The sequence below is a fragment of the Mandrillus leucophaeus genome, unplaced genomic scaffold, assembly GCF_000951045.1.
Source record: "Mandrillus leucophaeus isolate KB7577 unplaced genomic scaffold, Mleu.le_1.0 Scaffold777, whole genome shotgun sequence".
Lineage (NCBI taxonomy): Eukaryota > Metazoa > Chordata > Mammalia > Primates > Cercopithecidae > Mandrillus > Mandrillus leucophaeus.
The window spans coordinates 2,160,875-2,176,108 of NW_012108441.1; the positions used below are offsets into that span (position 1 = coordinate 2,160,875).

Here is a 15,234-nt window from a genome sequence, read left to right on the forward strand (position 1 = left end):
ATGTTATTCATATGTTCTCACATTTTACAAAATCCTAAAAAGCCATGCAGGAGCTGCAAAAAAAAAAAAAAAAAAAAAGTGGTTCCAAACAGACGCCTCCATAGATGTAATTCACAGACAGTCTACCTTTGTCAGTTAATTTTGTAGGGAATATTTGTAAAGTGTTTAAAAGGAAAAAAATTGCTTGAAACTGCTATACTAATTTCCCTAATTTAGGTCAGTGTGACTGTAGAGATGCAGGAACGCCTTGCAATATTTAAATCCACATTGGAAGTAATTGAGTTAGTGCTAAGTGAGAATGTGGCGTGATTACCCCAGTCAGATATATGCTGTAGAGTGGACAGCTTTGTCCTAAAATTAGGTTATCACACATAGACAGTTCTGTGCTTTCCTTCCCGTTTTATTTAAATGGCCAGCGTGTGGCGCTGTTTCCTGTTAAAAAGCTGCTTCTGTAATTTCCAGCGGCTTCTCTCCAAATCCCTTGGTATTTATGTGGCTCAATGTCAATTTCAATAGGCTTGAAAACATCAGAGAACAAAAACCCACTTAAGACTTTTAACAGAATAAAGTTTCAGTAATTCTGAAGCGCACCTGTAGATTTATTTTCATGTTTAACATGAAATTCAGAATAAACACGATTATTTATTTGAGCTTTGTTTTAAAAAACTGCTTCAAAAAAGTCTTGTTTTACAAAATTTTAAGTACAAATTTTACTGAAAAGTACAGTATGCACATGAAAAGCAGACCACTCAAAAGTGAGAAATGTCATTTTTAATTAAAGTTATATCATTTAAGACTTCATTAAATTCATGCTTCTATTAATTTGTTTATGCTTTTCCAAATATTTGTTTAGGGGCAAGCCAGTAACAATTTTGTCATACATTTTTGAAATACAGTAGTCACTGTTTATATGTCTAATAGCCTCCACATTTGACTTTAAGTATTTCTAACTATTTGTATGTTTTTCAGTATCTATGGCTTGTATGGAGAATTTGACATGAGGGCCCTAAGTATTTACGGTTGCTTATAGTAGTGTTGGTAACGTTAGAAGTAGGGTAAAATTAGCTAACTGCCTTGTCACTGGGGCAAGCGTTCAGTTTTACAGGCGTCAAGCAGCCCGTGAAACCACTGGGTTTCAAAAACCCACCCTCCTTGCTGGGTGAAGCATCTGTTCTGCTGTGTAAGACACCAGAATCAGCAGAGGCCATCACCTGTACTAGAGAGAGATTCATGGTGGGGCTCTGGGAGGGAAAGTGCACCCACAGCCGAACATCACCATTGCACATCACCATTCCCATCGCCAGACAATTGCTCTTGACACATGAAAATGCATCCTCTGAGATACTTTATTTATTTATTTATTTTTATTTTATTTTATTTTGAGACGGAGTCTCGATCTGTCACCAGGCTGGAGTGCAGTGGGGTGATCTCAGCTCACTGCAGCCTTCGCCTCCCAGGTTCAAGTGATTCCTCTGCCTCAGTCTCCCGAGGCTGGCTAATTTTTTTTTTTTTTTTTTGTATTTTAGTAGAGACGGGGTTTCACCACGTTGGCCAGGATCTCTTGATCTCCTGACCTTATTATCTGCCCGCCTCGGCCTCCCAAAGTGCTGGGATTACAGGTGTGAGCCACCATGCCCGGCCTATTTTTTACTAATTATTTTAACTTTAGTGACGATTGCAGCCAGGAAAAAAACTTTAGCAATTTCTTAGTCTAGACTCTCAGCACAAGTGTAGAACAGGCAGCAAACAAATTTAACACTCATTGATGGTGACATGACAACGTGAAAGGGCAAAGAGACAAATTCTTGAGAAGTGGTAGTTAGAAATCATAGTATTTGACAATTTTTCGTATATTTTGCAAAATGTCATTAAAATAGTCTTCAGTGCACAAAAATAATAGGAAACACAATGCTGAAACTTTGTAAAATCTTAGGAAACATCAGGATGACTAATAAAAGTGATCTCTTTAAACTGTATGGACTACAACTAAATTTTTATAATCTCGTTGAAGGTAAAAAATGTGTTATATGCTAAAGTTATCCCCAAATAGGGTATCTAGCCTTGAGAGGTGATAAAAGCAAGCAGAAGACTGTAAATGGATGCGGTGGTCTTTGGTGTAAACTAGAGTGTATATTCAAAGACCCTATGCCAAAAGCAATCATCGTTATTTGTAAAATCATTAGATTGGCCATTGGGGAACAGATGGGTACAGTACCATAAAGGTATACCTCATTCTTGCCTGAAACCACATTGCGAAAGATGCAAATCTGACATTTATCCATTCAGTTCTTAATTGTATCCTGTGCTGTGCAGAAGAGAAGTTAAGTCTGGAGGAGAAGGAAAGCGGTTAAAGAAGGGCTTTAGCGGAGCTGAGCTAGCAAAGCCTGAGAACGTTGCCTGAGAGGGTGGAAGTATGGGTCACGGCCAGTGAGCTTGCGGGGCACACTCCTTCATCTTGCCACTGTTGCTTTTCCTGAAGTGAACTGCAGTCTGTAAGGGAAGATGCACACTCTTGCATCATCAAGTGGAGGCAATTAGAAAGGAAACTAGACCTCATCTGTGACTTTCTTCCCCTCTTTACTTTCCCCTGAGAACCAAAACCAGGGACGATGTCGTTTTGTTCATGACTCCTAAATGCTGTCATATTTAAGTATTTGTTCTTCAGGTTTCGAGTGAGTTCTCATTTTGCTTTTCTAAGGGAAGCATATCAGATAAAGATTATATTTGCTACCTTCGAACTTTATCCTTATCCAATGTAGCTGGAAGACCTTTGAAAAAAAGGCAAGTTGCTGTCTGAAAAAACAATGAGTCTAAGAGAGTCTTGGCTAAATGTATTGGAAAAATACGTCCATTTGATTGTTAAGAAATAGACTAGTATGTCCAATCCACATAAACACACATCTAAAAAAAGATACTTTAAACAAAATTAAATCATAGAGGCTGTTTAAATAAATTTTTTGTACCATTTTTAATGGTTATGTACTTTGTTTTGTTTTGTTTTGAGACAGCGTCTGGCTCTGTCACCAAGGCTGGAATTCAATGGCATGATCTGGGTGCACTGCAGCCTCGACCTCCTGGGCTCAAGCAGTCCTCACACCTAGGCTTCCTGAGTAGCTGGGACCACAGATGTTTACCACCTACCACCATGCCTGGCTAATTTTTGTACTTTTTGTAGAGATGGAGTTTCCCCTTGTTGCCCAGGCTGGTCTCAAACTCCTGAGCTCAAGTGATCCTCCTGCCTTGGCCTCCCAAAGTGCTGGAATTATAGGCATGAGCCACCGAGCCGGGCCTCAGATGTACTTTTAAAATCAATTATCCCTCAAAGTGTAGTCTCTGGTTGAATTTGTATGGAATCACTTGGGGTATTATTTAAAAGCTGACATTTCAACCCTCCACCCCAGACATACTGACTCAGAATCTCTGAATTTAGGGCCCTGGGGTCTATCTTTAGTAAAGATTTCAGGTGCTTCTTGTTCTCTGCAGAAAAACAGAAAAAAAAAAAAAAGGAAAAGAAAAAGAAACCAATAACTAAAGAAAATAAAAGGAAAATAATAACTTTTGGAAACTGTGAATGAGGGCTTTATTTTGTGTGATTCCTCCACAACCCGATCAAGACAACCACACATTTTAGTCTATCGTTGTTCACGTAGATATAAGTAAGAGACAATTAAGGTGCTTTTCTTCTCTCTTTGTTAAATGTGTGCTTGTCTATTTAAGTCAAACCAAAGTCAATGTGAGGTTCAATTCTTCTCTAGACAAATTTGGATCATGGGGGTCAAGGAGATCTGGAGAAAGACATACTGAGCACTGTCTTACTAGCTGCACCCGAGGGTCCTACCCCTTTATCCATCATTCCTCAGCATACTCTTAGGCTTCTCCTCCCCGGGGTTGGCTTTCATTAACTTAGGTTGTGGCTTACCCGGGTATGTCAAAAGTCAGAGAACTTCCATGTTTCAATTTGCAAGGTGAGCTGCATAATAAGTTAGGCATACATGGGCAGAATGAAAACAAAACAAAAAAGCACTGAAATTTGACTGTTATTCTGACTTTACTAGAATGTTTTCTTTTAAAAAGTTACTTTAAACTGCAATTAAAATAAATAATATGAGAAAGGCCTGCATAATCACAGAGGATGTCTGTGATTATTCTAAAAGAAGAAAGCAATATAACCGCAAATATTATTTTAACATATTTATAATAAGGTGGCCCTATATGTTTAAACCCAAGCTTTCTGTTAAACTGTTTGTTCTCCTTTGTGGTTTATTATAAAATGCATTTATTCATAGAAATTCATATGCTATGGAACCCATGTAAGTAGCACATACACTGCTTTTTAAAAAAAATATGGCAACCCCTGTGAACATCCAAAGGCTGTTTTTAAAAGCTCAGCATGCTTGTCCTCGTGATTTCACTTTCTAGAATATGCATTTCATGATATGACATGTAAAATTATAAATCAAAGTTACCTAAGAAAATGTCGGTGTACATAATATCTTTGCCTTCACCAAGACCATGTATTTGCTTAACTTTATTAATTAATTAATTTATTCATTTATTTATTTAATTTTGAGACGGAATCTCTCTCTGTCGCCCAGGCTGGAGTGCAGTGGTGCAATCTCGGCTCACTGCAAGCTCCACCTCCCGGGTTCAGGCTATTCTCCTGCCTCAGCCTCCTGAGTAGCTGGGACTACAGGCGCCCACCACCAGACGTGCCTAATTTTTTTGTATTTTTAGTAGAGACCGGGTTTCACCACGTTAGCCGGGATGGTCTCCATCTCCTTACCTCGTGATCTGCCCTCCTCAGCCTCCCAAAGTGTTGGGATTACAGGCATGAGCCACCAGGCCCAGCCTTGCTTAACTTTAAAACTCCAAACAGACCGGGCCCTGGGGATCATACCACTGCACTCCAGCCTGGGTGACAGAATGAGACTGCGTCCCAAAACAAAACAAAACAAAACAAAACAAAACAAAACAAAAAAACTCCAAAGAAACACTAGGACAGGATCCCCTAAGCTTTGGGAAATGTTTTTAGTAATTCACAAATTAAAGTGATAACATTTAGAAGACAATCTCTGTATTCAGACATTATTTATTGACACTTCGCTTTATACACATGCTTGCTTGGGGTCACTATAGTTAGCTTCTTTACTCTTCGTTAATATTATGTTTAACATACTTAAAAAATATTTCCATTTGCAATTCTGAGCAATTTTAAAACAAATCACTGAAGTCGTGTAAGCTTATGCCAAAATTACTAGGTTTCCAGCCCAAGTAAAGAGTGGCCCCAACCTTTTTGGTACCAGGGACTGGTTTCATGGAAGACAGTTTTTCCATGGACCTGGGGGTAGCGAGTGATGGCTTGGGGATGAAATTGTTCCATCTCAGATCGACATTAGATTCTCATAAGGAGTGCGCTACCTAGATATCTCCCATGCATAGTTCACTATAGGATTGAAGCTCGTATCAAAATCTAATGTCGCCACTGATCTGACCTGAGGCGCAGCTCAGGCAGTAATGTTCCCCAGCCTGCCTTAGCCCAGTTCCTAACAGGCCACTGACAGGTACTGGTCCAAGGCCTGGGGGTTGGGGACCCCTGAAGTAAAGCATTGTCATGGCTAAAACCTACAGGTAGGGTCAGCTACATCATCTGTGAGACTTCATGCAAAATGAAAATTCAGGGAAACTTGTTCAAATATTGTGAAGAGTTTCAGGATGGTGATAGCAGAACAGGCCTTCTAAGAGTGCGACTGTACCATTGTACAGCTTGTATGTCCATGAAACTGGCTCTGCCTATAGAACCTTTTGAACAAGATGACCCTGATTTTCTAATTCGCTGAGAAACACACCAAGGCCAATTAATTCGACTGGCCTTCCTGATTTAAGCTATGTGAAGAAATACACATGTAAGATGATGTACTTGAAAAGCACTCATAATAGGATAGCTGCAGATGGCTGTCATTGCAATTTGTTAACAAGCAGATCTCAAAATTGCAGAGTGGAACCTGTGTATAAGAATAAGGGAAAGGGTGGGAAATTGCAAAACAACTATACTGGCTTTGTGCAGAGGATTCGAGCCTTCTGATGTAGCTCTGAGTAGAGCGAGTGCATCTAGATGCCCTGACTGTGTTGAGCTGGGTGCTTATGGAGATCCTATGTTTTGGAAGGTGAAAGCGCAATTGGGTAGGAGACTGGAGATGTCAGAGCAAAGGAACAGCAGTCAGTTGTTGTGCATTCGAACAGGAGTGTGCCTGGGTCTTTTTTCTCTGGGTTCTCCTACCTGCACGGGGACTGTCACTTCCTGATGGAGCTCAGGGGAGCGTACAGTTTTGTCACAGGTTGTGTCTTATCAATGCCTCCTGTCTTTCTGCGGCAGGATCCTGGCTGGGGAGGGAGAATTCCTGTGCTGAGAGAACACTAGAAAAAACGACAGGACAGGCCGGAGCAGCCATTCCAAAGCTAAAAAGCCTGAGTCAAGAGGCTCGGGGCAAATCGTGGGGAAAGAAAGAGATTAAGACGCAAGTCTATTTAGAATAAATCACTCACTTGGGGCGTGCAAGGCTTACTAGAAAAACAGACACCTGAGGAAACAAGGCGTGTGGACCTAAAGGTGGTTAGCTATGCGCTGAGACTGTCTCCAGGGAAAACAGTGCGGGAAGGAAGGGAGGGAGGGAGGGATGCGGGAAGGACGGAAGAAATGCAGGAGGGAGAGAAGGAGCAACATGTCTTCGGGACACTGTAGGGCAAATGTCCACGCTCCCCTCCCCGTCTGCCTTACTGCCATTTCAGTTTTCTTCCCTTCTTTCCACTACCTGGGCAAAGGGAATTCGAATATGTAGCCTGGACCCAGGGGAGGTCGGGGAGAAAACAGGCCACTTAGGGGCGCGGGGTCAATCCCCAGGCAGGTGGGACGCCCCTGGGGGTCCTGAGGCCTCTTCCCTCCTGCGGAAGGGAGCAACCCTCCTGGCAGGCCTGGACCTGCTCACACCTGACGTTTACCTGGACGGAGGGGGGAGGTGGGAGGGGCAGGAAGCGGTTGGTGCGGACGGGAAAGGCGCCTGCGTGGGAGCCCGGCCCCTTGAGACCCGCGCGGCGTGGAAAGCCGCTCGGCGTCGCCCTCCCCCGGAGCGCGCGAGCTCGCAGTCCCCGAGACCGGCCCACGGGCCCTGCGCCCGGCCCCCCTGTCACTCACACGCCTTCCAGCCAATGGTGCGGCCGCCTGTCCCCCTCACCCCACCCCTCGAGGGCGAGCTGGGAGGGAGGTCGGATGGGAGGGTCCGGCATTAGTTGAAGGATTGAACTTTCCGGCTTAGTCGCGGCCGCTGCCTGCCTGGTCCCCAGCAGTGCAGCCCCGGCGCGGAGCAGGGAGCCTCGGCCCACGGCCGGCGCCCTCGCCCACGACCTGCAGCCATGGTGCTTGGGGTGCCCAGCGCTGTCCTGACCCTCTGCCTCTGGCTGGCGGCCTCCAGGGTCTGCCTGGCGGCCGGCCCCGGCGCGGCTGCTGCGCGACGGCTGGACGAGTCACTGTCTGCCGGGAGCGTCCAGCGCGCCCGCTGCGCCTCCAGGTGCCTGAGCCTGCAGATCACTCGCATCTCCGCCTTCTTCCAGCACTTCCAGGTACGGGGAGGCCCCCGCCCGCCCGGGGTTATTTCTGGGGCTGCGGCCGCGGCGGGGGCGCACCGGGGCGCGCGCCTCCCAGCCTGGGCGCGCAAAGTTCTGGGCCAGCGCCGCGGGCTGATCCTGGCTTCCCCTGGGCGTGGATTATACAGTCGAGGTGCTGGAACCCTCCTTTCCAGCCTCTTCCCGGCTCCCGAAACGAAAAAGAAGCCCGAGGCATCTTGTCCCAACTCCCTCCTTCCCAGCGGGAAACCAAAGGCGATTTCCTTGGGGAGGGAGAGTCGTGAATGCCGAGGGTGGGTGTGTGGATGTGGCTGTTTCCCGGGAATTGAGTGCGCGAGACTCTGGGCGGGTGGCGACTCCTGCAAAGTCCCAGGCGCTCCGGGGCACTGGCAGGGAGTCCGGCAGGCGCGCCCGGCTGCGCCCGGGGACCTCGCCTCGAGCCCCAGCCCTGCAGGTGCCCGCCGGCCGACACTTTGTCTCTTTTGAACGATGGTTTTTACCCTCTGCGGGCTCAGAGCTCGCTGCTCACCCTTGGAGCCCCAGCCGGGGGACTTGTGCCAAGTCGTGTTCCAGGGTGCGCGTATACGCGTGTTGCGGGTGCGGGTGGCTGTGCGCGCCTCAATTCGGAACCCCAAATATTCAAGGTCTTGCTCTGGACTACCGTAGAGCGTCAGGGAAGAAGTGCCGGGGACAGGGGATTTGGCGGGGCCGTATTTGGATACTCTGCAACGAGTCCGGAGGGCACCGTCCCCCAAACCGCGTACGTAGGTTTTTTGAGGATGGGGGAGTGTGTGTGTGCGCGCGCGGGCTTGTGTGGGAGGCTCCGGGAGCCGCGCGCTTGGCTCCAGCGGGTTGCCGGGACTCTGCCCTGTGGCGCGGATCCCCCCGGGACTTGCGCGGAGGCTCCGGGTGCTGGTGGGCGCACGAGAGCAGGTTCCGGACTCAGCGGGAGCGAGTGCAGCTGCTGCCTCTACCAGCCCTGTCGAGCGCGCAAGCTCTGAAATCCTCCACTTACTTTGAACCTCTCTCATCCTTCTCTCCTTCTCATTATCGCCTCTCTCCGTAGGTGCCCACCTGTTCCAAGTTCCCAATTTTTCGCCTCAGGGAAACTCTGGAGGGACCAAAAGGAGAAGTGGTGACTGGGCGGGAACTGCAAGCCAAACCCTTGGCTCTTAAACTGGGCGCCCCTCCTGGCGGGGCTGGGTCAAGGGGCGGAGGGTTCCCCTAGGGGCCCTGGGAATTAAGCTGCCAGAGGAGGCTATATTAATACGGGTGGAGTGTGGAAGTGATTCCCCTTAGCCCTCAGGGTTGATTTTGAACCGGCTGGTGAAGCTGACGCGTTCGCGAGTGTGCAGTTGAGTTTGTTCTAAGTCATAGAAGCAGCATCTCGTGGGTGTCAGAGAAATGGGCACGCTCTGCAGTCCTCCTGCGTCTTCAGGGAATGGAAGACCCAGTGCTCACCTCCTGTGGTGAAATTACCCAGACATCCTGGACAGAGCCGGGAGAGGGCCGGTCCCCAGGCCCCTGGTCTCCAGCTCTCCGCGTCCTACCCTGAAAGTCACTCTCCTAAGAAGATGCCACACTATTATTTGAAACAACAGAAAACGAAACGGAGCTGCCTATTCCCAGGGAGAAAGAGTACCTTTTTTTTTTCTTTTTATTCAATTGTCAGTGCTGTCATTTATTTGTTTTCCAGTTTCAGTGGCTAAAGCAGCAGCTTAGATGAAGCCAGTTCCCGTGAAAGGCTTTTCTTGTGGTCTCCTTGGCGTGATTTCTCTTTGGAAGAAAAACTGCTGACAGAATGCACATTGCTAGACAATCCTGATTACATTTTAATTAGCTGGGAGTGAAATAAGCTGCAAATTACTCAGTTAAGACTTAATAAGTGCTGTGTTTGTAATCAATTGTAAAGCCATTCTGGGAGCCTTAACCCTAACCTGGTAATGCCTATCTGATTTATCTAAATTGCAGGGATTAAGCTTTTTTAAGATCTGAAAAGACAGCAACACATTCTCCTTATAAAACCCCAAGCTTCCCTGTTCCCCACCGCTTGCCATATATATAAAATTAGAAGGAACATGGGCCGGGCGCAATGGCTCATGCCTGTAATCCCTGCACTTTGGGAGGCCAAGGCGGACGGATCATTTGAGGTCAGGAGTTCGAGACCAGCCTGACCAACGTGAAATCCCGTCTCTACAAAAAATTAGCCCAGTGTAGTGGTGCATGCTTGTTGTCCCAGCTACTCAGGAGGCTGAGGCAGGAGAATCCTTGAACCCGGGAGGCAGTGGTTGCAGTAAGCCGAGATCACACCACTGCACTCCAGCCTGGGTGACAGAGCAAGACTCTGTCTCAAAAAAAAAAAAAAAAAAGAAAGGAAGGTAGAGAAATCAGTCTGCAGACAACTCATGACACTGCATGTGATGTTTATTAGTCTATTTATAAAGGCTGGGCTACAGGAAGTCTTAGGAAGAGCCCTTTCCTACAGGGTCACCCCCCCAACTTCTGCTAATGAGCCCACCCATAAAGCTGTCTGTGGAGCAGGTGCGTGTTTCCATCTTCTCTTGCATGGTTTCAGGCTGTGTTTAAGGATGGAAGAAGCTTGCGTGGCCTCCAGCCTGGATGCCCGCCAGGCATGTGGACTCTCAAGTATGAAAGCTATCAGGCCTTGCCTCAGGAGAGCGCAACCTATGCACTCATGGGGTAGGCAGTGACGCAGATTCCCTGGGTCAGTGACCTGCTGTCATAGGCCTGCAGCGGAAGCTGTTGTCTCATAGTCTGTGTCCCAGTTGTCCCCACTGTCCTCCACTGGCCAGCCCTTCAGCAACAAGACAGAAAAGCGGTGGGTAGATGTTCACACCTGACACCTCCAGGTCTGCAGGCTGCTTCTGCCCCACCTGCGCACAGTGGCTGTCAACCACGCCCAAAAACACAAGGGACTCAGTACTGAGGCACGGGCGTGGGAGTGCAGACCAGGGGTACCTGAGTAATCCGACACTGCTCCGACCTGGAAAGGAAGAAAGGGAGATGGGATGGAAACCCCATCGTTTCACTACTGAATGCTGCCCTTCATTCACGAAAAGAAACAGTGCATGTTAGCATCTCCTGAAATGTCAGTACCTGGCTCCAGGGTGCTTTGTCCAGGGCATTTGGCACGGAGCTATTTCAGGCTCACAAATAGAATACATAAGTGCAGTTAGTAGAGTGAAGAGGAGCTATGGGTCTGTGAGGTATGGAGCAGGGAACTGGGCTTTGGGGCTGGGCAGATCTGCTCTACACCCAGGCTCTGCTGTTCGCAGATGGGTAGCTTGGGTGCATCACGCCACCTTCCTGAATGTCAACCCTTCATGTGCCCGGTGGCGGAGAGAAACACCTGCCCTGCAAGATGCAATCAGGATGCAAAACATGTTGGGGTCATGCACGTGATGGTAATACAGCAGCTAGCGCTACCCGGAAGATTACTAAGGAGCAGCCACTCTTCTGGGTATTTTACAAGTACTATTCTTTTAATCCCCACAACCCTCCTAGAAGGCAGCTACTAAATTAGAGAAGAACTCAGAGGTCTTGAAAAGTTGGCTCATCACACAGTTCATTGACTGTTTAGCTGGGTTATCACTGAGGATGGCTTCTAGCTTTTGGTTTTGTTTCTATTTTTAAGATTTTGTTGGTTAGCTGGATAATTTACTTCAGGACTGACTACCTAATTTTCAGGGCCTGGTGCAAAATAAAAACATGGGGCCTCTTACTCAGCAAGAAAAAAAGTGTTTGTCCAAGGAAATAAGATATAAAACGTTTTCTTTCTTTTGCCACTTGCTTCTCTTAACTAGTCATGGTGTTTTAAATTTCCTATCCCATGTAGTTCTCAGTAAAGAAAATTTAAAAGTTTAATTATTAGCATGACACTAACTCTTCTTTATATTGTGCAATGCCAGTTTTACACGCAAATATCAGAGCACTTAATTCCTGGAGGGAGCCCTGAAATGGCCAGAGGGTCCAACAGGCCAGACTCGGGAATGGTGGAAGCAGGAAGAGAAGGCTCCCCCAAGGCTTTGGGGTGTGCCCAGGGAACACTCATGTCTCACAGGCACCTAGGGCCTTGGGCTCAGACACATGCGCTCAGGCATGATGCTGGCCAGGTCCCCTCTTTTGCCTGCTGCTGCACCCAGGGATTGTACTCTTGCCTGGCACACGTCCTCTGGAAGTTGAGCCAGGTGCTTCCCCTTCGTAGGCCAGCTCCTCCTGCCCCCAGCAGATGGGCAGCTCCCAGGTGTATTGCAACCTCCTCAGTGGGTGTGCCATTCCAGTGTCTCAGAATCGGGCTGGCCACCCACCAAACACGCCATGATGCTACTAGCATGGAATGGGGACAGACACAACCATACCATGGGATGCTGTAGGACATGCATATGGCCAACCCTGATCTTCCCTACACCCATGCCCAGGTTCCTGCAGGGATCATAGTGGGCAGGGATCATGTGATGGGAGGTGGTGAGCAGAAGGCCAGTGGGGCCTGGGGTGCTGGTGATGGGGGAATGGGCGGCGAGAACCTGTCCTGGAGAGGTGAGGGTGCGGTGGGAGTCAGGATCGGTTGTAAGCTGACATGTCCACTCTCCAGTGAGTACTGCAGTGTGCTATTGACTCTTACATACAAAACTCAAACTCAAAGAATTTCAGCATGGCCATTGCAGAGCATACGCCAAGCCTAGGTCCTCTTGTGAGCATGGAGTGGACTGCACTGGTCATACGTCTGTGAAACTGACCTAGTTTGCTTTGTTTGTATGTCAAGGATGCAGCCATCTGGGAAGTTTAAACCTACTTTAGTGTGGCGGTTCCTCATAGGGTCACCTGTAATGTTAAAGGGTACGATGCTAACATATGCTCACTTAGGGAGAAACATCTCTCCTTTTATGTTCTCAACTTCCCTAGAAGATTAAAGAAGAAGGAAAGGAGGGAGGTGGTGCCTGAGATAAGCCCTGTCTCTTTATAGGCGACTCTTTATGCATTTGAGAGTGACTTCATGCCTTATGCTTCATCTTGGACACTCTTGCTCCTCTGACCTCCCCTGGGTCTGCCCGTGGTGGCACAGGTGTAGCAGAGTCTTGAGCTCTACACGTAATAAGTTCCCTAAGCATGGGCAGGCTTGGGACCTGCCATTGGCAATCTCAGCATTGGCAGGCCTGGAACCTGCTCTTTCTCTGCCTGTGTTTTCTCAATGGAGGCTCAAGAGACTAGCGTTTGAGGAAAAGTAGTAGTCCGTGGGCAAGTGAGGCGAGGTGTGTCTCTGCCAGATTTCAGAATGCCCAGGGAGAAAGTGGATGGGATCCTGCTGGAAGACAAATAGCAGGTTGCCAGCAGCTTGGCCCTAGGGTTCCAGAATTGTACTGATGTTGAGAGATTTTTCCTTAATGGGACATTATTCACCCTATAAAGTACCACTGATAGACTCCCTTCGGTAGCTGATTAGAGATCACAGGCTCTTCCTAGCAGTAATTGGAAGCTGTTTGTTTTGGCAAAAAGGAGAATGAAGCTGGTGATGAGATCATTCCACTTAGAGGACCAGCCTCTCCTCCAAGAAAAGTAAACAAACAATTAGTGCATCAAAACCCCAGCAGCTACAAATCAGCCCCAGACTCACAGATTTCAGAGGAACGGATTTTGTGGTGCTCATACCCAGCCTATAATGTGTCCCTTTGCCCTGTGCTGAGTTTTCAGTTATATTGCAGGATGGCCAGGCATTTAGAGAGCCGCTGGCAGAGACACGGCTCGATGCAGTTTGGTCTTGGTGTTTCCTGGTCTGAGTTATTGGCTCTCTGGCTGCATTTCTAACATGTTCTGAATTTGACCCAAAAGAAACCTTATGCTATTCATTGCAATTTTTTGTGTTTTTAATATGGTATTTCTCTTTGAACATGATTTAAAACTCTACCTTATTGTGACTGTAATAGAACATTTAAAAACAATAGAAAATACACTTACTAACTTGTTTATTTCTTCATGCAGTATATCAAATATATATCAGATATATATCTCTGTGTATATATATATATACACTTGTATATATATATATATGTGATATTATTTATGCACATGTGTGTATTTGGACACCTAAATTAAAAAGGTAATATTGTTGGTGCAAGTGTTCCCACTTTAAAAAATGTAATCATAAATTTGGAGGTTATCATATTTATTCAAAATAAATTCACCACCTTTCATGTTCTAACCTACCAGGTATGTTTCAGTGAGTGAGTATAAAGTGTTGGGGTTAAGGTAGAGAGACTTATGAAAGTATTAGGGGGCACTGCTTGTATTAAGTCAGAAATGGAGAAGTTCCAATGGATTACTTGGTATTGCTGTCCAGAAACTGGACTCTCATACCATTTTTGGGGGAAGGGAGGTTTGGGGCAGCAATTAATGAAGCATATCTATATTATCAAAAGGCATTTTTATTTATGAAATAGGAACAGAAATAACTGAAAATGCCTCTTTGCGATGCCTTGTGTAAAGTATAGAATAACATAATTCCTGGGCATCATCTAAGCTCACAGAGCCTTAGGGTTCTGAAGTCAGCTACCTTTCAACCTTTCCATTTAACTTACCCTGGGCTCCATATTTTGAAAGCAGGTTGTCTGTCAACATATGGCATTTATTAAGTATGACCTAGTTTTTCCTCTTTACATTAATCCAAGATATCCATAACTCTTTCAAGCTTTAGATTAGCATTAGGTTGCCGCCATGACCAGAACTGATTGATAAAATGAATAGTCATGACATTTTAGTTCTCTTTGCACCATCATCTTAGGAAAATGTGTCATTTTGGGGAGTTTTCTGAAATATTTTAAAAGAGGTGATAGACACCAATTCCTTCTCCAGTCCATTCAGTTGTTGACCTCTTTCTTGCCTCTCACCCCACCATCTCCCGGCTCCTGTATCCGCTGCTAATAGCTCACAGCTGCTTCCTTTTAAGGGAATCACCTTTGACCGATGGGCACCATCTTGCTTGCAAGGTCATGCATCCTCCTTCCTTGATGTGGGCAGACCATGGCAATTGGCTCTCTGCTCAGGGGATGTAGGAGGTCAGCCGCCTGCTGGAATCAGCTCTGTCATGCAATTCATGCCCAAAAACATTGCATGGGATCAGGCTCATGCAGGGCTCCGGCTGAGATCCCATCCCCACACAGGTTTTATCTCTGCCTTCTCCTGCTTCCTCTCTTCCCTCTTCTACTGAGAGCTTCTCTCCCCGCCCCAATATTACCCCATGTCCGAGAAACCCCATTTCAACCTCTGCTTCTAGGAAACCCAGTCTAAGACACCTCCCTTCAGAAACACTTGGTCCAGTTCAACACTTTTGTTTTTTCTGATCAGACAACTCGATTCTTATAGAAATGACCTGTTCAAGCTAGTAGGTAGAAGAAGTAAAAATACAATCTAGCTTTTACACTCTCAGCTAAGACTTCATTTACTATCCTTTAAAAAATTGAGAGAGAATACAAAGTTTAAACGTCATTTTATTTTATTTTATTTATTTTTATTTATTTGTTTTGAGACGGAGTCTCGCTCTGTCACCCAGGCTGGAGTGCAGTGGCACGAACTTGGCTCACTGCAAGCGCCGCTTCCCGGGTT

The 15,234-nt window shown here is 46.6% G+C and overlaps 1 protein-coding gene across 1 annotated transcript in view; it reads left to right on the forward strand.

Moving 5' to 3' along the window:
* Positions 1 to 6,744: 6,744 nt before the first annotated feature.
* The window catches only part of KAL1 (Kallmann syndrome 1 sequence), a 71,665-nt gene continuing 63,175 nt past the window's right edge, over positions 6,745 to 15,234 (forward strand). Inside the window, exons 1-2 of the mRNA XM_011966846.1 lie at positions 6,745 to 7,259; positions 7,311 to 7,614. Coding sequence (XP_011822236.1) covers positions 6,745 to 7,259; positions 7,311 to 7,614 — 819 coding nt within the window. The remainder of the gene's footprint in view (positions 7,260 to 7,310; positions 7,615 to 15,234) is intronic.